This window comes from Sturnus vulgaris, chromosome 3, assembly GCF_052056855.1.
Source record: "Sturnus vulgaris isolate bStuVul1 chromosome 3, bStuVul1.hap1, whole genome shotgun sequence".
In the NCBI taxonomy this organism is placed as follows: Eukaryota; Metazoa; Chordata; class Aves; order Passeriformes; family Sturnidae; genus Sturnus; species Sturnus vulgaris.
The window spans coordinates 70,724,988-70,748,073 of NC_142245.1; the positions used below are offsets into that span (position 1 = coordinate 70,724,988).

Sequence of the window (23,086 nt, forward strand, 5' to 3'; positions counted from 1 at the left end):
TGGGAAAGGATTTCCAGATGAGTTCTGCCTCATCTGAGCTTCAGTTACATGTCTCCTAGTTTCTCCATGTCTCTGTTTACCCAGCCTTAGCAGTGAGCTTTTACATCCTTCAAAACTCTGAAGCTGAAGTGCTGCAACACACTATAATGTCTGGTGAGTATCATTTTACAGTAATATTTTATTGCTCATCATTCAGCATCCCTTTCGTTAAGCATGCTAAAATTTAGGGGTTGGGGGTTTTTCCTCCTTTTTCAGTGGTGCTGCACCCAGCTGTCCCTACCTTTTTCTTTGGAGCTGATGTCATCACGTCATCATTATCCATCTACCTTCCCCTGCAGTGTGTGCTACTTTCCCAGGGCTGCAAATTTCACCTGCCATTAATTTTGTTAATTCACCATGCTTGTTGAAGGAGAAAAAAAATGAAACCATGAGGAAATGTTGACATAACTACTGGCCTTTTTTTTCTCCAGACCTTTCTTAAGCAGATGTGTGGAACTAAGCAAGGAAGAGTCAGAGGTTGCAGTCTCTCAGGGTCATAAAAAGAGAACCAGACTGTCCTAAGCTAAGGAAAGCAAAGCATTCAAAGAGATGTGTGGGCAGGTTATCAAGTTTCAACCCTAAAGATATTTGCATAATTTGGGTATTTACCAGGAAAGAGATTGGATCCTGCTTTATGGTAGTAAAATCATGGGATGGATAAGATGAACTCTTCACGTTCCTTTCCAGCCCTGTAAGTTTATGCCATAGCTGTGAAGTCCAGAAGGATCCATGTCTTCCACTTACATATACTAACCTCTTCCCCTCCATCCTCCTCCCAACAGATTTAAGGCTTATACTGCTCCAGGGTGAGGACTCTAGCCATTTTAGCAGATCTTGTCCCCAAAGTACCCAAGTTCCTTTTGTAAAATGAACCACACTCCATCTTGCTGAGTGGGGTGAATTCTTCCTCCTTCCCCCCCCCCCCCCCTTTTTTTTAACCTCAAATGCAACAGTCCATGTTTGAGGAAAATTTCTTCCCAAGTCAGATCTGATCACTAGTTCTGAGCATTTGAGCAAGATGCATGTGCCAGGAGCAGGGCCACCACGAACACCTCTGCCCAGCTTTTCATCTCTTGCTAATGCTGATTTGATATTTTAGAGGAAGGTAACGCTTCCCCAAGTCACCCTGGGAGCTGGGAACCAGGGGGAAAAAGTGCAGTCAAAACGACAAAAAATATTATTCCTAAGCCTTGTCGGTTACTCACAGAAAATCTGGAGTATGGTGGCATTGATGGACAAATACATAAACAACACACTGAGTACAGTGAGTTAATCTTTATTCCAAGCAGCTTCCCAAATAGGGAAAACAAGGAAATGCTAATGGGGTTGAAAAGGCACATGGAGTCAGTTCCTGAAAGGGGCTCTTGCATTCTTCCATCTGACTCTCAGTAGAAGAATATCCTTAAAAGAATATCAGATTCATCTCGAGGACTCCAAGTTATGACATGCCATCCCTAACCTCACAGAAGCCACCTCCCTGATCAGCCTTCTGCTGTCCCCTACCACGGCAAAGAAAAACATGCTTTCAGCGACAGCCACTTTCTGCCTGGCTGTTGGTCCGAATTACCTCATGATAAATCTTCTTTGGGAATTGCTTTTAGGGAACCACTTCCACATGTCACCTCACCATAAGGCATTCTCAAGGCACACAGCTGAATACACATTTTTGGGCAACCAAAATGCCTGTAGTTACATGGGCCAAAAAACTATGGTCACAGCACACATCCATCTGCAAACTGATAAAATCTTGCAGTTATATGTTCCCATCATGGGCAACACACCTTTGTATAGAGTAAGATGCCTGCATTTTGGTCACATCGTGGGTAGGTTTCGATCACAATTCCAGAGACAATGATTACACCATGTCCAATCCAATCTCTAATCACATTTTCTGTGAAGAAATTCCTGGAGTTGTCTGAACCTCCCCAGCACTGCTTGAGGCTGTGTCCTCTTGTCTTGCTACTGGCTGCCTGGGAGAAGAGACTGACCTCACCTGGCTACACCCTTCTTTCAGGTGGTTGTAGAGAGTGATACGGCCCCCCTTAAGCCTCCTTTTCTCCAGGCTAAACCCCCCAGATCCCTCAGCTGCTCCTCACAGGATTTGTGCTCCAGACCCTTCACCAGCTCTATTGCCCTTATCTGACTCGCTCCAGCCCCTCAATGTCCTTCTTGTAGTGAGGGGAGCCCAGCGTCAGCGAGGCCACAGAGAGGTACTGGGTGCAAATAAAGTACAGCGAGGGTTCCTCTCTCCCTGAACATCTGGCAGAAGTGTTTGTAACGCGGAGAGCTGCCCTTCTGCTTTCTCCGCGAGCGAGGGCTTAGCGAGACACTCGCCCAACCAGGAGAGCGCACCCAGCACCCCGAGATGAACCCTCTAGGAGCGACAGCGGGGCAATTCAGCGAGGAGGGGAGCCGGGCGCTGCCAGGTCCTGTGAGGCGGGGCAGGCCTGCAGGTGCGCCGGGCCCCTCCTCGCTCCGCTCCCCGCGGAGGGGGCGGCGGCCGCGCTGCTCCTAACGCGGCCTGACAGGCACGGCGGCCACCGCCGCTCCCGCGCGCCCTCCCCGGCGCTCCCCCCGCTTCGCCCGCGCTGACATCACCGGGCAGGATTTAAATAGCTCCGCAGCCGCTGCCTCCCGGATACAGCGCGCCCCATTGGCCGCCGCCGCAGCCAATGGCCGCGCCGCGCCGCTGCGCTCCGCCAATGGCGGGGCCGCGGCCGGCGCGCGCCTCCCCTGTCGCTAAGGGAGGGAAATACAGCGCGCGCGGCGGGCTGTCAGGTGCGCCGGGATGCGCCGGGAACGGGGAGCAGCCGGGGGGCTCCGGGCCGGGTGGGTGGGTTCTCCTGCCTTCGCCCCCCCTTGCTTTTCATCCCTGCTAGGCGAGCTCCCCTAGCCAGCCGCGTTACTCGGCGCGGGGAGGGAAGGGAACAGTGTGGAAAGTGGCTGTTCTCCGCTTTGTTTTAAGCGCTCCGGCGGCGGCGTCTCCCGGGCGCTGAAATGCAGGACGAGCGGCCCCGCCGTGCTGTTTCCTCCTCGGGGAGAACTTGAAACGAGAGAGAAAGAGAGAGAGAGAGAGAGAGCGAGAGCGAGAGGGGAGAGCGATCGGTGGTGACTCGGGGGCTGGCCGGGCTGCTGCAGGGGCTCAGCGGCCGCAGACGGTGGATTTGTGGGAAGAGGACGGGATGAGAAATAAACACACCTGGCCAGCGGTGTTTAGGGGAGCGGGGGCCGGGTGTCCCCGCTGGCTGCCGGAGCCCCTAGACTCCGGACGCGGACCCGCCGAGCTGCAATGGACGCTGCCCGCCGCTGGCCGCAGAGCGGAGCATCCCTGCCGCCGCCGCCGAGGAGGGAGAGCTGCCCGCCCGGAGCCGGCCCGCAGCGCGCCCCTCGCCCGAAGAGGGACCGGGAGTTTCCTCCTCGGCATCGCTCCGGTGACCGCGGGCTGTGCCAGCCGGCCGCCCAGATAGGGTGCGTGGCAGCCACGGCGCGAGCGAATAGGTAAACGCCACTGTGTAGATGTGCTGTTTGGAGAGGAGAGAGAGAAAAAAAAATTAAAAATTAAAACATGCGAGGATGCGGTCATTGGACCTGGCACAGGGGATGGGGCTGCACGGGGAGATGGAATAGCCTCCTCTCCCGTGCCTCGCGCGGCGGAGAGATGTAGGCGAGCGAAAATGAAGTCCTTACGTAAGGCGGGCTGGCTGGATGGCTGGGTACCTGCTGGCTCCTGCATCGCCAGCCGCTGCCCCGCCACAATTACCTGGGCTTCTCCCTGCCGTGCCGCAGCCTGTCACTGCGGGGCCTGTCCTAAAAGCAGATTTTTCATCCGCAGGAGCTCGTACATTTAAGAGCTGCGTAGCATTGTGGAACAAACATAAATCAATTGCATTCCAAACTCAGAAAATTTAACCCATTTCACTTGTTATCAAGCTTGCCAGCTTGAAAGGACATGGTATAAATCTACTTTGCTGTCAAGCCATGATAGCATTACGTAAAACATTTCTTCTTGGTTACTGTTTACTGCTTCACACCCTACAAATATTTCTGACTTATTTCTTTCCCGTATCTACAGTGTGTTAATGCGTTGCCTGAATATCCTAAAGATGTCGGCCTGCATACTCAAAAGGCAAATGCATGTGTAAGAACTGTAGGAAAAACACAGGACAGGGCTGAGACCTTTTTGGTTTTTAAATTGGATTTAGATTTCTGGTTCTCCCTACATTTTACAGTAGGGTTATAAACTTTCTGCCTTGCTGCTTTTCGTCCCCATTCGTCATCAAATTAAGAACACAGCTTAAGTCCCAGTTTTGTTGGAGAGGGGGTTTTTTTATGTAATCAGAAATTCCTATACAACATGAAACATTAATTATTGCAGCAGAAGCTGCAAATGCTGTAGAGGCCCCGGTAAAAGTAAAACTGAAAATCAAATGAATGCTTAATCTTTCCCTGAAACAAACCCACTAAGTTATCAGAAATCTGAGGTATGTCCCTGTCTACATCTCTGTGATGTGATGAAGTTTGTGTCAAGGTTTCTTTCCCTTTGGAAAAGGGGAACCTCTAAAATGAAATCGTTACCCCCGTCCTCCCCCATGTTTGTTTCCTCCTTCTCCTTACCTGTTATTCCTCTCAGTGAACGATGAGGACTGTGAAGCCTTGTTTCCCCTTCTGTTGTTGCAGAACTCCTTGGATGCGTCGGAAGTAAGCGCCGGGAGCATTTGGTGATCTTTGTGGGAGGAAGGCACAAGCCACCCAGGCCCCGTTCCCTCCATCTTGAGCCTTCCATGGTGATTTGCAGCAGCACAGGGAAGTATGAAGCACTGAGGGACAGAAGTCAGTGTTTAAACCTGACTTCAGCATTAACAAACACACAAGTTTCAGATAGCAGAGGACCAGGGCTAGAATAGCAGAAGTAGGTGCCTCTTTTAAAAGTTCTCTTTTGCATATTAAAGATTAGGCAGCTGTTTAGAAAAGATGATGATACAAGTGTTTTTATTTACTATCCTAACAGAAGATGATGATCCGCATTATCTTACATGCATCTTGGATGCATCGGTATCACCATATAGATTTCAGGGGAGCTGTATTGATTTAAGTTAGAAAGAAACCCAGTGAAGTTTTAAATAATTGGAATAATATTCTCCCTCTCTTTCAGTCAGATTTGCCCTTCATGTTACTTGTGTTTCATAATCCTCCTAGCTCTCCATTTCGTCATTACAAGACCAGCATATCTACTGTTAAAAAAAAAAAAAAAGAGAGAGAGAAACCCAGAGCACAGCCCCCCCCCAGGAAAAAAAGTCTCTTTACAATCTGTTATTTATATCAATGTTTAAATAAATTTAGGGCACAAACTGATCCTGATTTTTCTATACGCTTATTTAGTTTCATTTACTTACACAGGTATTTTTTTCGAAGCTCTCAGGAAGAAAATGTGTTCAGTGCACCAGTACCCTTTAGGGTTTTGATAAAAGACGTGATATCATGAGTCTCATCACCACTTCTGTTATTCTTATATGGTAGTGACAAGATTGAATCACCATTTTTAGCTATTCTTCAGCAGAACTTGTAATCTATCAATGTGTCAGCTCAACAGCAGTTTTCTCTTCACACTAATGTGAACCAGAAAGTCCAGCTATCACTGATTTTGACAATTTTATTTTATCTGAGATTGCATGTATTGCAGAAGTTTGAAGCGGATGAATTATAGGGCCTATTATATTTTCCTAAAGATGTACAAAACACAGCATACGTCACCTGAAACATTTCAAACTAATTTGTACCGGGTAACATTCCTATGCTTGGTGTTTCATAAGCCTTGTGCTAGAAGCACTATTAAATATTTTTCTGATAAATAACAAGAATGAGATCAAATGTGGGTCCTGTAGTTTTTTGAATGCCTCACATTGCCCTCTCTGTTGTTACATAATGCATCATAAAGAAATACGTGCCTTCATTCTCTTTAAATCACTCCAGCATGGATAGTACTAAGCCTTCCTTCAAGTCCTTGTTATGCAAGTCCTTCCTACTGCTAATAGCTGTCAGCTCTGCATGGTTACTTAAAAAACAAGGTAACTGCAGACTGTTTGTGAAGCTCCTTGCATTTCTGGAATTGTCAGTAAGGTGATTCCAGGTGTGTTGCTCTCTTTCTCAGCTATAAACTAAATTACTATGAACAAACAGGTTTTCCCTCATTAGAATAAAGTCCCGTTCATTCCAGTACATTAGAAAGTGACCAGTTTTTTTGTTGAGTTGTCTCTACAAGCACATTATGAGTATCTGAACGCACTTCAGTGTCAAAAGAGTGAAATAGACCAGAATGAAGTAATATTTTGAACGTCGTTGAAGAATGCAGGCATATAACTAAGTACTGAAAAAATACATAGCACAGTGAAAAATCACTGACCAATCTAGCAAAGCTATTAGGTAACAAAAAATCCATATGGGCATTAAGTACTATTATTTAAAGTAAAATCTGTGTTATACAGTATAAGCAGAATTCAAGTGAAATTGAGGAGAATCTAGAACAGAAAGAATAATTTTTTTAAAGCTATGATATGACGTTCTGTATTTCTTTACTTGGAAAGTGGAATTTTACTCGTCGTTTTGTAAAGGTATAAAATTAACAACAAGCACTTTGGAGAATTAGGAACACTGCCCGATTTGTGGAATTTTTTTTCCCCTCTGTAAAACACAGAGATCACTGGTGGCAAAAAATCAGGAAAAATCTGTCTGGGTTTTCCAAAATCATGTAGATATTTTCGAGTACCTTGTCCTTTAAGATGGCCTTGGTTTTAAGAAGACTGAAATCGGAATATCTCAAAATTCATCATACAGACTATACTTATTTTTTTTTCTCTTCCTTTTTACTTGTAGAATATGCAAGTAGTAAGTCGGCGATGTGTCACTGGGAAAGGAGAGTTCGTTTCATATTCCATTAGCAGATCTATTAGCTTAACAATCTTTTACTGCATTTCTACATTTCTTTACATTTTTTGTTGCTTTTGCAAATTTGAGGTACTGGCTTATTTGTTTATTTCCATGTTCCTACTTCTAATTATTTTGAAAAGTTCAATTATAATCTGTTCAGATTTTGGTATGACACATGGAAAATATTTTTTTCAATTCCTTTTGCATGCAGTAGGTTGGTGGGAGGAGGTCTGTAGTGTAAAATAGTGTACCTACGAAATTGTACTCCAGTGGGAGGTTAAATAAGAAAAAGCAGGATGACTGAAACAAGTCATTTGTCACAGATGTTCATGCAGTTCTCGTGTTTTATTTTAAGCTGAATTCATCAAACGTGCTAAGGAGTAATTTCTGTCTGATATGAAGTTCCCATCAAAGGAAACTGTTTAAGTTTAAGTTTAAACTGTGGTTTGAAAATACAGGGAAATGTTACTGGACCGGTGACAGTTTGATTCGGTAGCCAAAGTGGACACAAGGAAGTAAATTGAAGAATGCTATTTTTGGCCTAAAATACGTCAGGAAAACACATCACTAATATATTACTGTGGAGCAGTGACTTTACCTAGACGATGGTTTTATCTCTGAAGCACAAAGATTTTACCGCAGGCGTCTGAATTATGTAGATTGTAAAGGGTACCGGTGCCGTTGGGAAGCCTGCATGAAACGGTGATGTGGGAACCTCAGATATCTGAGCGACATTTATGGACCACTTTTACAATATTTTGCAAGTTTATAATATAGGTTTAGTGTTAGTTTTATTTAGTAAAAATGGAGGAGGTAAGCACTAGTGTAATGTTGATTTCGGGTTTTTTTAGATAGGCCAATTATCATATTTAGCAAACTACAATATGAATGAGAAGGCCCAGGATTAAGATTACTTTAGAAGGGAGAATTTTTTCAAAAATCAGTATTGGACTTATTCTTAGTTTGTATTAGTTGCTCTCTCTTTTAATATAATTTTCTCTTTTGTTAAGTTCCGTCTCTTTTCCTTCAGAAATATTGTATCCCAGCCCCGAAATGGAGAAATATAATGGCTACAATTAGCTTCTGTTTACTGGAGGAAAATTATTTTTTCCCAAACCGAAATACATGCATTAATTTGCTGGACTTCCAGCAATTTTTACATCTGGTATTTCTGAGAAAGAGATCTTAATGTCCATTTTAATGCAGCTTACCACAGTATAGCAGCCGTAATCGAGCATTTTTCTCTTTGGTAGTCGGTATACAGAATTGTCAGGCTGTTTGCTGTTAAGCACCTGAAAACCGAATCAGAAAAAAGTATTTTTGGAATGATAAGTTTGGTTTTCCAGTGCGTATTTCTTTTGAGTTTTCCAGGTAAATGCTGCGCAGATTGATTATCAGAAAATTGAGGCTTACGTAATCGGGACATACTTTTTTCTACTGCCTCCCTTCCCCCACTTAGCTTTCATTTTACTATGAAAAATGAAAAATTTTGAAAAGGAAGTTACTATTACATACTGATTATACACACATTTTCATGGAACTGCACAGCTAAGCTCTTTGTATGTATTTAGTAAAAGAAAGCAGCGAGCAAAATATTAAAACCTTGAGACGGCTAAATTTTAAAATTATAGTCGTCATTAAATACAGCTTTATCTAAGATGCTGTACCTAGCTCTGTAGCAATGAGTCTTTTTTCTTTGAATAGGGAATTAGAGTACTTCTATGTAGTCTTTATTCAGAATAAGAAAAATAAGAACGTCATACTCAATTTTTTTATTTGTTGTAAAGCTGATGCTCCTTCATAAAGGAGTTGGTTTAATACCTAACTTTCAGAGGATGATTTTCAGTGATTGCTGTTGACAAAATATAAGCAAATGAATCAGAACCCTGTCCTGGTAGATAATTACAAATTGAATTAACTAAAAAGAATAATATTAAAATTTTATCTAAATATGTTAACATGAGCTCTTACCCATAGGTGGCAGTCATCTTTCACTGTAGCAGGGATGCCAAACTTTTGGTTCGTGGTATTCACGCTGATGCTGAAATAATTTTGATGAGATATGCGTATGTACATAAGAATATACATGTCTGCATTTTGGGAGAGGGGGAAGGAGGTGAAATTAATCATAAAATTAGGCAGTAATTAGGAGGAATCTGAATTGCTGTGTATAAGCAGTAAGATAAGGAATTATCTTATTCTGGAGAAGAGGTAGAGGTATTTATAAAACCACAGAAACACATTTTTTATCAATCCATTGCTGACACTCCTCAAAACAAAGTAGTGATCGTTCAGAAACCAGTTAGCCCTACAAATTGAGCAGAAAGGCAAGTATCTTGCCAGCCTTAGTGAGCACAACCCCATATCGTGCCCAGTTCTCCAAACCACATTTCTGTTTTGTCACCTTTTATCTGCAAATTACAGGAGCACCACAGTGATGATGTTGCCCTGGAAATCCCAGCAGTAAGACCCCTTAAATATTGAGCAAATACAGGAAAAGTGCTCTGGGTGAGGGTGTCCTTTCAGTCATGGAGAGCAAGCAGAGCCTGCGAGCTGCCGTGCCGTCCTCTGTCTCTTTGCAGGGCTGCGATCGACACCCGTGGCAGTGCTGCGCAAGGGGAGGACGCTGCTGCCCAAACAGAGATCTGCTCCGTTTTCCCATCAGCTTTTTTAGGGATTTATGTGGTTTATGGGGATTTCCTTTTTGCAATACCACTAAGGAGGCACTTGGGACCCCACCAAAAGTGGAGGGGATGGAAGGAGCTAATAAGGCCAGGTCATCTCAGGCTAAAACAAACAGAACTTGTGAAACTACAAATGTGTCATAGTGAGACGACAACATTCTTCTGAGAAAAGAAGACCGAAACTTGAAATTCATGGGTAGGTGAAGTCATATTCTTTTTTCTATTACAGCTGCACTGAAACTCTTTTCAGTTAAGATTAGTCTAATATTGTGTCAAGGTAGGCCACTGTACACATTCAGCAGAGGTCAGGAACTAGCATTTTACAAAATAGAAAATTGGAAAAACAGACAATTATGTATTGCTGTTGCTGTGTTTCACTGTGATGCAAGATTAAGGGCTCAGAATTGAGCAGAATGGTGCAGTATTATTAAAACAGAAGGACTAATTCTCCTTATGCAAGAGTCGCAGCAACACACATCATTGTATAAGCCAAAGCAGGCAGTATGATTTCATAGTCACACAGGGTATTTCCACAGACAGACAACCACAATGTGACTAATTAGATATTTGCATATGCATGGCCCCATTTGCTCCCCAACTGTAATAATTAGAAGTATTGCACTCCATATTAATTTACACTCTTGTGTAACACTATTGAATATAAGATAGCGGGTGGTGATAAACTGGCCGGTGACAAATGGGTAAATTTGATATGTGTTTTGAAAATCAGAGCTTTCATAGCCAGCTTTGTCCTTGACAAAGTGGGCAGGGCTAGAGAAGACCTCCTCTGCTGTGGGGCCTGATCCTCTCTATCGCAGGCAGCTCTATTGCACTCTTCAACTTAAGATGCAGAGACACTGCACTCCATCTTGAAGCTACCCCCCACCATCAGTTTGCCTCTGTTTTTTGTTCCTCTGCATGGTTAAAGATTTCAGATCGTGTGCATCATAACCAGCTGAACCTCTCACATTCTGCAAGGTCTTTGTCTTCAGTTTAAAGAGCATTTCTCTCACCATTCCCGTCTGTCCTCCCTTGAGTTTTTCAGTTTGCTGCTCAGCCTGAGTTCAGCCCAACCAGCTCTGCCGTACCTGTCATAGAGAAGGGTGATTTTCCCTGACCATTCTCCTAACCCACCTTTTTACCTCCACTTCCAGTAAATCTCTTTTAATCTGCGGGGTTAGAAGGAAGCAATGATGCAGATGGGACGTTGCCAGTACCTCTTATGGTGGCATTAATACCTTCCTATGCCTCCTAGATATAAAACAACTAATATTTTGATTTTTTAAATGTTTTTATTTTTATATTAGATCTACCTGCTCTCAACATCTCAAAAGCCTTAAGGATTGACTGAAACACCCAAGTTACCCTTTTTTTATGGATACTGACAGCAAAACTTCTTCATTCCTAGTTTGTGACCTTGACCTTTGCACTATCATACTGGCATTACATGACAAGGGTGTCAAAAGGCTTTTTCATGAAAGGGTGTCATCACTTTCATGCAAGCCACGGCCTTCCCCTAAATTTCCCGGCATGTCCAGATTTGTCTGGGAATCTCTGCAGTTTGCACGACTATGGATGTGAGCTGGCACACGCGCATGATACAGAGCAGGGCACTGCAGGTGAGCTTGGCTCACGGAACAGAACTGTCTCTGGGATTAGGTTACCTCCAGCACATCACAGTGTGTTAGTTCAGGTAAGCCTTCCAGAATTTGTACAGCACTTCTGACTCACTGTCCTGCACTGGCTTCATTTGACAGCTCTGGGAGCAAGAGACCAAATTCTGAAATATTTTTACAGGAACAACAGTGGAGATGGACTTAGTGTCTCATTATATTGTTTCTATTGATCTTGTAGGTTAATCTACAGTTTACAGGTGATGCCTGGGAAATTGAAGGAGGACAGATGTACAAGGCTCGTGTGGCACTCTTGAAAAACATCTAAAAATAAAAAAAATATTTTTTGTTTTTTTAATAGAAGAATCTGGAGGATTTTGGTTGTTGTTTGTGGAAGTTAGCTCACATTATGACTGTCTCTAACCAAATAAGCAAAAATCTGTTTGTTTTTTGGTTTTTTCTGCCTTCCCTTGGAACTGGCTATATGGCATTTGTATTGTGGCATTTTAACATAGCGATTTTATTTGATATATTTTACTTCTGCGCCTGCAGGACAACTAAGAACGTTGACCACTTGGTTTATCATTATAGTGAAAATACCATATCGAAGAACTTCCTTAAGTTTGTTATGGGCAGAGTTCCAGGGTACTGAGTCAAGCTCATCATGTAAAATTACTCTCATGCTTGTTGTTGTACAATATTCCAGGCAGTACCCCAGCGTTATATCCTCAGTTGATCATTCCTAATTTAAGGTAGTCAGTGAAAATAACTAATTAGATTTGTCTGAGATCATTCTTTAGGGAACTCCACTATAAACTTTCTGCTAGTTTGAGACTTTCCCTTCCAAACTACTTTGCAAGCTTTTATTCATATTAAGAGTTAATTTAGCAACTGCTATCTTCCTCAGTTTATTTATTTTTCAAGTAGCATACTAACAAATGTTTTCCTGAAATCCAGTCAGATTAGGTCAACTCACTTCCTTGATGTAGAAAGTAGGGTTTGGTGCATTTTTGTAAATGTCTGGCTAGAGTGCCATAATCTATTATTAGGAAAGCTTTGTAGTGTTTTTCTTTTTTCTATTTATCCAGTTTTATCCCACGCATTCTTGCATCCAAGTTTTTGATGGGTGATCCCAACTTTTCCTCCTGTTAAACTCTCATTACTTCTAAAATCTTGGTTGAGGTGACTGCTCTTGTGCTTGGATTCAAGGACCAAGTTTTCCCACACAGAAATTAAGAAACCCAGAATAAAAACTTTTTTTTTTTTTTGCCATTTCACCTCCATCTAAAGGATTCATGGAGAAGCTCACTTACAGAAATAGTAGCAAACCATGGATTTTTTCTTGGAGTCTTTAGCATATAGCTGAGAAGACCATAGACATAAGAGACTCTAAATTCTGTAATTTACTCTGCCAAGACTTTCACACTTCACTTCTAGTCCAGCCCAGGGCTGATCATATCTTGGAGGTTTTATAGAGTCTTAAAAAGAATGTGAACATAGCTAAACAACTTGGTCAGGGTTGCTACAAGTTAAAAAGCATACTTTAAAAACCAGAAGTTATGCCTAAATGAAGAAATCAGAAAAGAACATCTAGCTGGCCGCTTATATACATATATATATATATAAAACCACTATGAACTGTATCAAAAAAGTATTTTGAAGAAAACCAGCATGACACAGGGGAAGAAGCAAGCAGATTTTGCAAAGAGAGGCAATGCCTCACAAGTCCCTCTATGGGGAGCAGAGATCTGGTCGACACACTTAAGAGCAATTAAATACAGATATTTGACATTTTTACTCAAAAAAGGCTCTCAAAAACCTTAAGCTGCATGGGCAACGAGGCACCTTCTCACATGGACAAACATCACACAAAAGAGAGGAAGCAAAGGTCCGAAAAAAATGGTCACTTTTTGTGGTGATGGGAGTCCAGTAGCAGAGCCCCATCCCCCAGCATGCTCAGAAGTGTTCTGTGAAGGGGGAAGAATAAAAGTTGCAGAGATTACTGAGAAGATGAGGGAGGAGGCCATGAAGTGGAGTGACTGATCAAGAAAACAGCAAAGGAGTCTTGCTGTGGATAAATGCCCTGTGATACACAGAGGAGTCTTAGCTGGTTCCTACCCCTCCAGAGCAGCGTTGTGGGGCTCTAATAAATGCTGTCACAAAAACATCAATGCACAGCTTGGCAGTGGTTCAAAAAGCATGCAAAATGTTAGGAATTGCAAAGAAAAGGACACAGAACAAAAAAAAAATCTCATTATTATGGTGCTGCGTGAAACTCTTCCATCACTTTCTAAGTGTTGCACATGTTTCTTTGGTCTGTCTGCCTTTAGCATAAAGGCATGGCAATGTGTGTGTTTAATAAACATTGCAAAATCAAAGCTAGAAAGCCAATATCAGACAAACAAAACCCACTGCACCAAAGGAAAACAACACTCTGCTTTGCAGGCTTCTCCCCCACCTTCAGACAAGCCAAAAGGAAAAAAATTCAACATAAGAGGAGATAGCTATGGCACTACCTTAGAAATATGCTAAGGGTTGATGAAGGTGAGTAGGTAGAATAGTCTGATCATAGTTTGACCCTCATTTGCACCTCTCTTCCCCTCTTTTATCCTCATAGATCAAATTTACTAATAATGGTAAAGCAGTTGTTCAATGTCATGCTAAAAATCATTGATAAGCAAGAGGGAGCATTGGATCCATTAACCTGTAGATGGACAGGAAGGGCATCATTTTTGGAGGGCTTTTTTCCTCACATTTTAACAGCCTTCCCTGTCACTGCTGCTCAGGGACACGTGGAAAACTGTAGGTGAGGAGGAGCAGGGTTGGATGCACTTGGCAGCTCCTCCACAAGGTGTGGAGGGTGATTGCAGGAACTGGTGTTAAGCCAAGCGTTCTACCATATGCATGATGGATAGTAACATTTTTCACTGCTGTAAGACAGCAGCAAATATTTTTAAGTGTGGTGATCAATTTTGTTCTCTAGCATCTAATTGAACATCAGTAAATATGTTATTAAGATGCTTGACAGTGCTCTTTTGCAATCAAGGCCAAGATGTAGCCAGATACTCATCTTAATCTCTCGAGACACATTTCTAATGAATTTTTACAGTGCCTAGAGGAAAAGGTCCCTGGTCTGAAGTGGGACACCTGGATGTTAAAAGTAAATTATAATTAATAATATGTTGTGTTTGTGATGTCAGAGTGTCATCTAAAGAAAGTGATAAAACCTTGTATAGGCTACTGCTGGAATCCTATTAATAAAATTGCTTACTTTAAACCACTCCCAGGGTGTAAGATATGATGTTCTTTTGTTGACAATACTTTCTCCAGAATATTTATATTTATGATTATCAAGGAACCACCCAATAGTGAGAGAAGTGGTGTTTTGAAATTACTCCATTGTATTGCAATATCTGTTATCATTCTGTCCCTGAAGATATGGATAAACTTCCTCTCTGCTTATCAGAAATATGGAAGGAGGTTGAGGCTCTATACCTCCCACTGCAAAATGCAATCAGGGAGGTAAGCGATACCTGCTTAAGATAGGTATATACTGTCTCCTTGATTACTCAGTGCACTATGAGTAATCAGTCCTCACTTCTACAATGTAAACTTTTTGATCTTCTTTTTATTGCTGTGCTGAAGGAACTTTTTAACTCAAATTTTTGGAATAAAATTTACAAATTTTACTCAAAAACCCTGCTAAATTCTACCACCATATACGAAAGCCAATCACTGCAGTGATTGCTACAGAAATGGATCCTAGTTCTGATTTAAATTCACATTTCTAGTCAACGCAATTTAACTGCAAAATTATTCTGTTTTCCTTTCACCCCTAGGTTTTCTTATTATTTTTGAACCATTGAGAGAGGAAGGATGGAATCCTTGATCTGTTGCAGTGTTTGAAAATCTGCAGAGAGCTACACTGAAATGAGAGCTCGAGGTGTCCAGAGTTCAAACAAAAGCAATATGGCTACTGTAGTTGGTTTTGAGCAGTCTTCGCAACATTTTAATTCCAAAACCTCCAGAATCAATCTAAAAAACCAACAATCCATTTTTGTGCACTAGCTACAAATGGTTTAAGTAATAGTAATAATAAATACTGAACCATGAATTTTAGTGGTCTGCCTTAATATTTTTCAGTTAGGTATTTTTTACCATTGTTAGTTGACTCCTACATGTATGAAAGCATGTGTATGTTTTAGTTCGGGGTGCACTGTGATATTGCTTCTGGACAAACAAATAGGTGCAATAGTTTTGCAGGCAATTATCTAGTATTTCACAATCTCCAAACTGCTGCTGGACAGCAGACCTAAATTAGAAGACATAAAACTTGCTTTCATTAAGGTATTTATCACAAAGCCTGAAGTGACATATGTTAGAGTAATTTGTAGCAAATCATTATTACCAGATATGAAGTAAATTTTCCATTAATTGATTAATTAGTACAGTCTTTGGACATTCATCCTTGATCTATAGATTATTTTACCCCTTTTTTAGGAGACAGCACAATGTGAAATTTTATTATTATAATAACATGTCAAAAAAGAAAAGGTAATAACATGGTAAAAACCCCCCAGAAGCGGTAATAGGACAAGTCTGTCTGAGCTGGGAATAGCCAGAAGAGCACATCTTCTGTGCCATAATTGCAGGGAGAGTTCAAATGCATAAAAGCAGTTGTTGAACTAAAGCTCATGAACCTCCTAAAGAAATGGGATTCCTGGGGTGAACATGTATCATAGACTCAGAGAATGGGTTAGAGGACCTTAAATGGGTTGAAGAGGACCTTAAAGAGTATCTGTATCTAGTTCCAGCCTCCCTAGCTTCCAACCTATGCCACCATCCTTCCCAGAGCGCTCTCTCAGAAGCTGTCCACTGTCCCCAGGCAAGCCAGCAGCAGAGCAGCCCTTGTCCCCTCAGCCCTGTCCTACCAGCTGGGAGCAGATTGAGTGTCTGGCCCTTTTACCCAGGTGAAGGTGGGTGAGCAAATACAACTTAACTTCAAACTGAGAAATGCGGGCTGCACGATAAACACTTGTGATGTCCCTGTTCTTTCAGCCTAATGAAACTCCCACTTCCAACTGCAAAATCTGGAGGCCTGATTTGAACTTTTTTAACCCTGGGGCATGGCCATAGAGATAAAAAACATAGAGTGGCAGAGTATAGTAATCTTCAGGATGTGTGGTATCATTATGTTCAGATGCTGTGTAAGCCTGATACAATAGCTCCTACCACATCTTATTTGAACTTGAACTATACCTTATTTAGGGCAGAGAAACATTTTCAAAATTGCCCGGACATCATAGAATTTTTTAGAGGTATATTTTTCAGCTTTTCCATTGATCATTTTTTTCAAGTCACTAGTTCACTTTCCTCTCATCTACTTGACTTTATCATAGGGATAGCTGTATTTGCTTGCTAGTGTGAAATGCTAGAGGGTCCTACAATTTTCGTAGTTTCTGATTTTGGTTTATCTTGCCACAAAATATGGGTATGGAGATGAATACAGATGTATTTTGTTCATCATATTTGCCTTCTGCTCAGGATACAAGGAAGCTTTCACTGGATGCAGAACATATTGTATTAATTTCGTAAATTTGGTTTTGCATGTGGTACAAGTATTTGTTTTGCTGGATTCTCAAAACTTCTGGAGAGAAGAAAAGGAATGTTGCCATGTAAATGTCTTTCCAGAAAACAAGCAAACAAACCAAAGATCCAAGATCTCCATCGTGGCGCCACTCAGCTGACCTCAGCCACTTTGCACGAGGAGGGAGCGTAGCCTGTATCTGCTGTGGTTGTATCACTGCAGATGAAAAGCAAGGGCAAGGTTTCCTTCTCCCAGGGCTTTGTCAGAAAGGGAGGTCTGCTTTCTGTACACACACGAGCAGTGCCTGAGGGATGGGGCAAGTTTTATTTCCTGGTGACATGTATGAAACACCATTTGGGTGTGAGAAAATCGGGTAAGTTTTGAAGAAAGAAGATTAAGAGTAAAGCAGGGAGTATTGACTACAAATGAAGGGGACAGTCCTTAAGAGGATAATTTTCTGCTTTTAAATCTGGTGCCCGTATTAAAATTTCTCCCAGCAGCATGTGCATGACTGATACTTATTCAGCTGATAGCGCAAAGCAACAGTGACCCTGGCACCAATGCCGAGGCAATATTTACAAAAGGATGAACTATTTTCGAACAATGTCTTCAATGTACTAAGCACAAACAAGCTTTTCTTCAGCATCAGGCATGCATGTTGACTCGTTCCAACGATTTTGTTCATGTACAAATGTATTCATTGTGGACAATGCAAGGAAAATGTCATTCTCTATTTATATCTTGGTTTCCCTTTGTCCTCTTTACAGTATCTTGGGGCAGTGATGCAGAGCAGAATCTTGTTCTAAACTCCTGCTATTTTCCTCCCCATCTCCTTCCGAAGCGCTCACAGTAGCAGAGCTGCAGCGAGTTAAAAGGCTCCCTACAGCAGAGTTCTTTTTCTTTTGAGACACAAAGATCTGTCTCTCTCCCTCCGCTTCGCAGCAGAGAAGATCTAAGTCCTGCCTCTTGCTCCATCACTCGGAGCACATAATGCTCTTGGCAGCAGAGGATGTGGTGGTAGCAGCATTTTGAGCCATGTAAGTGGATGCACCTGGCACAGCAGTGTGAATAAGCGATGTTAAGGCAATTCTCCCCCGACAATATATGAAACCATCCACTTCATGAACAGCCTCTCTGTGATAAAAGGCTGCCTTTCTGTTGACTTGGATAAGTTCCCCAGTATGGTCAAAACAGAATAATGGAGGACTTTGAAAGAAGGGCCCTTGTACAGAAAATAATTAATCTTGCAGCAGAGGGGCAGAGAGAAAGATTTAGTGACACTCGAAAACAAAAAACAAATCCCCAAGTCCTAAGACTAAACTAAAAAGCACGACTGCAGGCTCACAGGGTGTTTTCATTGTAGAACAAATCATCTCTCCTGAAAGCATCATTCTTGGGCAGGTTGGCCACCATTTCAGGTAGGAATTAGGAATATTATTTTAAAGGACATTTCAGGGAAATTCTATTTTGCCTTTTAAGCATAGTCTGATTTTTTTCAAGGTGGAAATGTTCCCCTCTCTCAACTGTGGCATTCCCTTCTGATAAGCTTCACTATATTAGTAAAATGATATGCATTGTCTTAGTACTCTAATAATATCTTTACAAAAACTCAGGTGATAAAACTCCTACAATGAAAATAATTTAAATTGAAAGCTCAACATTTATAAATTAAGAGTTTGTCTTTAATAGATTTCTGCACTCTTTCCAACTGTGTGTATACAAAGAAAATAGTCATGAATGTCTCAGATGCAACAGTGAAAGGAATATAACACATTCCACATGTTCTAAGAAATTGAAAAACTCACATTTCTGAAGGAAGAATATGTGGCTGTTTTCCATTGTGAGACTCTTGAGGCCTGTGCACTCACTTGAATGGATCTCCCTTATAGGGATAAAGAACATCCCTTATACACAGGATTCACATCCAATTCACAGTCAAGCATCAAAACATTCACTGATGATCATAGATTTTGGTAAAAAGTCACTCTTTTCTTTCCCCAGATAAAATATCTCAATCAGGTTGAAGTAATTTTGTTCTCTGAAAGAAGAGTTTGAGACTTAATGAGTATTACCAAATGAAGAAATTTTAACCACAGAATGCATTTTAGATAAAGGGTATATATAACACCAAATAAATGAACTCTTCTTGTAATTCATACTTCTAATAATGAATGATTTCATATGCTTTAGCACATAAAAGATTAGATAGCTTGAAAATTAGAACAGTCAAACTTTTAGCACAGTGTGAGATGAAGATAAGGAGTATTCAGTTACCGAAAACATCTTTCCTTCATCAGCATCTAACTCATCCTTAAGGAATTTTTAAAATTACAATTGAGCAATTCTTAACTACTGTACAAAAATAACTTCTATTAGCTGGAAAACATTTTAAGATCTTTCAACTTTAGGGTATAGAGATAAACTGCCATGTGAAGGCTTGCCTTATCACTCCCAGGAATTGAAGTTTGACAAAGGTTGGTAATTCTGACATTTGGAGAAATGATTAAACTTCCTAAATGACTGAAAGCTAAGCATAACCTTCAAGATTAAATGAAGATTAAATGATTATCTATTATGGATGTATGCAATATATATGATTTCAAAAGTTAGCTGGCAACAATCATTCATTCTCATTTTTCATTAAATTTTTAGAAAGTAGCATCTCCCAGAGTTAATACCGGCATCTACAACTAAGGATAGTATTGAAATACAAATAATTTGGTTGTAATCTAGTTTATTGGTTTGGGATTTTTTTCAAAAAAATTTCTATCACTGCTACATTACCATATTGAAATCACTCAGACAAATAACTGATCAGTCCCTGTTCAAATAATGAAAAACCTTTGGAAGTGTTTTAATATGATGTGAGTCTTTAGTGAGCAGCAGGAAGAATATGCTGTCTTCAGTAAACTTTTTTCAACTGCTTTCTCAGTATGCAATATGTGTCAATATGGAAGATCTTTTCTGCCAAAACATAATTTTATCTAAGGGCAAGCCTTGGAAAATGCTACTTATCAGATTCTTTTAATCAGAACATATATAATGAATGACTGCAGCTAACAATATTTTATGTTTTGTTGGTACTGCAGCAACTGGTATTACTGCTTTCTGTAATTTCACATTTCTTAGCAACAAAAAAGTTTAACTTCTGTTGTTGGAAGCTATGCTAGGATTATTTTCACAGTCTGCTCAATTTGCCTGCTCTTACATCTGACAATCCACCATAAGCAATTGAGAAATATTTTCTGCACAAGCTACATTAAGCCTCATAACAATTATTGCTATCTTGGCTGATCCACTCAAAACCGTTTCTCTACTTAATCCAAAAACCTAAAGCTCTTTCTTTTCAGGCAGCATATCCTGCCTCATGGAAGGCATGCTACTACTATAGTCATGGTCAGAACCTGGGTACAGATGCAATGGGAGTTATTGAAGTTATATAGGCTCAGTGTTAAATAATAAATCCTCTGATTATTCCCCTTCAGTGCTGGGTCCCACCCCTGGACACTGTGCTTGACCTACAGACAGTACTGAGCCTACAATAAAAGCATGTGGTCACCATTTTTAGAGACAAAAAAAATTGCATATGAGGTGACTGTAACAGCAGTTCTTCTGGTGTCACCACATCTAGTCTGGGCACATACTGAAAGTGGATCTTTTTACATTCATGATAGCTCACTTTAGCAAAGAGATTTAGGATTCATTGGATTTAAAGGTAAAACATTAATATAAAGCCTGAAATGAGATGAGGGTTTGGGAAACAAGAGAGACTTCAGCAGAGACATACGAGGTTCAGCGTCTGAGAAATCCATTTGGGAGGATGAATACTTAGCACTTCTCATAGTACATGTGAGATCTTTGTCTTGCTCTGAACAGTTCAGTAATTTTCAGGCTGTGGCATCAGTTTAGTGTCTGAGCCAGTGCATTGAACCTGGAGCCATCCCTGTTATTTCTATTTGAAGTAGGGTGCATCTCCAGGTAACACAAATATCCAGCACCTGGGAGACTCATTTGACACATCCATCCTTGTACTGCCTGTGGGCTGCAGGGACCCTTCCAGTCCTGTAAGGGCAGAGGAAAGGGCTCCTCTGACCCAGGTGGAAGCAGGCAGCCAGTATGGCAAACCCAGCCCTCATCCGGCCACCATATGCCCATGCTGTCCCTGACCAGTGCAGTTAAATAAATGGATGTTCTTTATTTCCTGGCCTTCACTGAACTGGAGACACATCCTGCAGTTGGCTGTGATTTGTATTTCCTTCAGCACCTGTAGTCTGTGGTATGCACTTGGCCACTATGATGTGTAAGTGTGTTATAACAACTGGACACAGTGGGAAACTTGAGCTCTTGGAAAGGTGACGTTTTTGATGCTGTGGAACAGATGCAAACCCCCGTAATACAAACTAAGTGGTTGTTTTTACTGAGGCCATGAATTGCAAACATTTTTTATTTATTTCATAATCTAACTTGTAAATTATACTTCAAAGTCAGATAACCACAATAATTTTGCCAGAAAGAAACCTTTCTGAGCTGGCTGGCTCTACAGACAAATGCCACACAGCTGAATTCTCTGCTCATAAACCAAAGATTTTCTTCTGCAACTGTAAGCACCTGTTGTTTGGGATCTGCGGGAGAGGCTACATGACCCCAAGCAGGATCCATAGCTCAGTAGCCAAGGAGCTGGGAAGCTCCTGACCAGGCTGGCTCTGCATGGGAGTTGCCTGCACACTTCAGTCCCACCACTCAAAAAGCACTACATCTGCTTGGGTTTTTGTCACCCTGACACTCACAGTCCTGGGCCACATGGGATTGAGAGATGGGGCCAGACAGACCTCAGTCCTTCAACCATTTGGGACCATGTTCATGGGGCTGAACAGAAACATTGCACCCTGCTTCTAGTCTGGAAGAACTTGAACAGCATCACTGACTTTCTGCTCAAGTCCTCAGGTGAGCACTCCCACTCTCTTCAGGCAAAATGTTTTAAGTGTTGGATGAATTTAAAGTTTTATTTACACAGGAGAAGCTAATAAAAAGGAGTGAAGTTTAGTTTTCATTTCAGTTTTAAGTGAAATTTCAAAGACTGTATAACATTTAAGCAGTAATAATTAAATGGCTAGAAAGGAGAATAAAATGCTGGTACAAACTTTGGAAGCTGGTAGTTTTCAGAAATTTGGCAACCATCTCCAATATTACCATCTATTATAGGTCAGATGTCTTCATGCTGATCTCTTTTTTTTTGTTGGTTTTTATTTCCCCCAATAGCAAGATGATTTGTTCATTAAATTGCTATTTATTTCAATGTATTCCTGGGAAATAAAGCCTCTAGTCTGTAACAGTGACAGGTCACTGAAAGGTGGCTTTCATGTATTCAAGCACTTCACACGTTCTAGGTCAGGCACCCTTGACATGTGTCCTTGTGCAAGAGCTCCTCTAGGATGTTTTACTTCAGTCCTTAGACAGAGGCATTAAATTTGACAGCAAAATTGCTTCCACCCTCTTTATATCAGTAACTACATAAAGGTAAGTTAGAGCACATGGTTTTAATTTAGCCTTTAGTGGTTTTATTTGGCAGGGGAAAAAAACTGTTGAGCACTAACCTTGAATTAGAAGCTGACCTCCGAATTAGTCAGCCTTTTTCTTGTAAATGCATTTTGTGGAGTATACACATGAACCATCTATTTACATAACGTTAGTGACAGCCAAATGATTTCTTAGGAGCATTAATGCTGGAAATCCCAAACACTCCTTCCTTGCTGGAGAATGGTTTATAACTCCTGAGAATAATCTCTCCAGCAAGTAACTGCAAACAGAAAAGGCTGATCTTTTTCTGACCGAATTTAGGATTTCTCTAGTATTTCACTAAAAAACCCCAGATAATAATTATAAGCTGCTGTTAAATGAAATGCAGGTAACCTCCTAGGGTGCATGGGGAAAGCTCTGACAGTGCTGGTGGTGGTGCAGCCTGCTCCTGTACTATAGTGGCTTTATAGGAGATGCTGTGAAAAAGAAAGAACAGCCTGGATCCAGCTTGGCACTGAGGAGCCCTCGTGCAGAGTACCAGCGATGGCCCTGAGGGATGTCCAAGGACAGGAACACCATGGTATGCCTAAATTTCTCCACCTGTCCTGTTCCTCGTTTGCTGGGAGCTGAGGGCAGTGAGAAGCAAGGAATTTCAGGGCGCCTGAAGCTGAGATCCTGCTTCAACCCAAGGGATCCTCCAGCAGACGTGCAGCCCCTCTCTG

At 41.4% G+C, this 23,086-nt stretch overlaps 1 protein-coding gene and 1 long non-coding RNA gene across 2 annotated transcripts; one reads left to right on the forward strand and one right to left on the reverse strand.

The window, feature by feature from the left end:
* Nucleotides 1-1,299: 1,299 nt before the first annotated feature.
* LOC148224403 (uncharacterized) lies at nucleotides 1,300-4,808 on the reverse strand. Its single transcript, XM_088161932.1, has 2 exons — nucleotides 4,654-4,808; nucleotides 1,300-3,560 (listed from the first exon to the last, which is right to left on the reverse strand). Exons 1-2 carry the CDS (start codon nucleotides 4,806-4,808, stop codon nucleotides 3,182-3,184), a joined length of 534 nt encoding a protein of 177 aa, XP_088018058.1. The 3' UTR covers nucleotides 1,300-3,181.
* On the forward strand, nucleotides 2,792-14,541 carry LOC106860179 (uncharacterized). The gene is made up of 3 exons (XR_001403935.2): nucleotides 2,792-3,537; nucleotides 4,717-9,843; nucleotides 10,955-14,541. It is a non-coding gene; the product is annotated as an uncharacterized LOC106860179 (long non-coding RNA).
* Nucleotides 14,542-23,086: the final 8,545 nt, after the last annotated feature.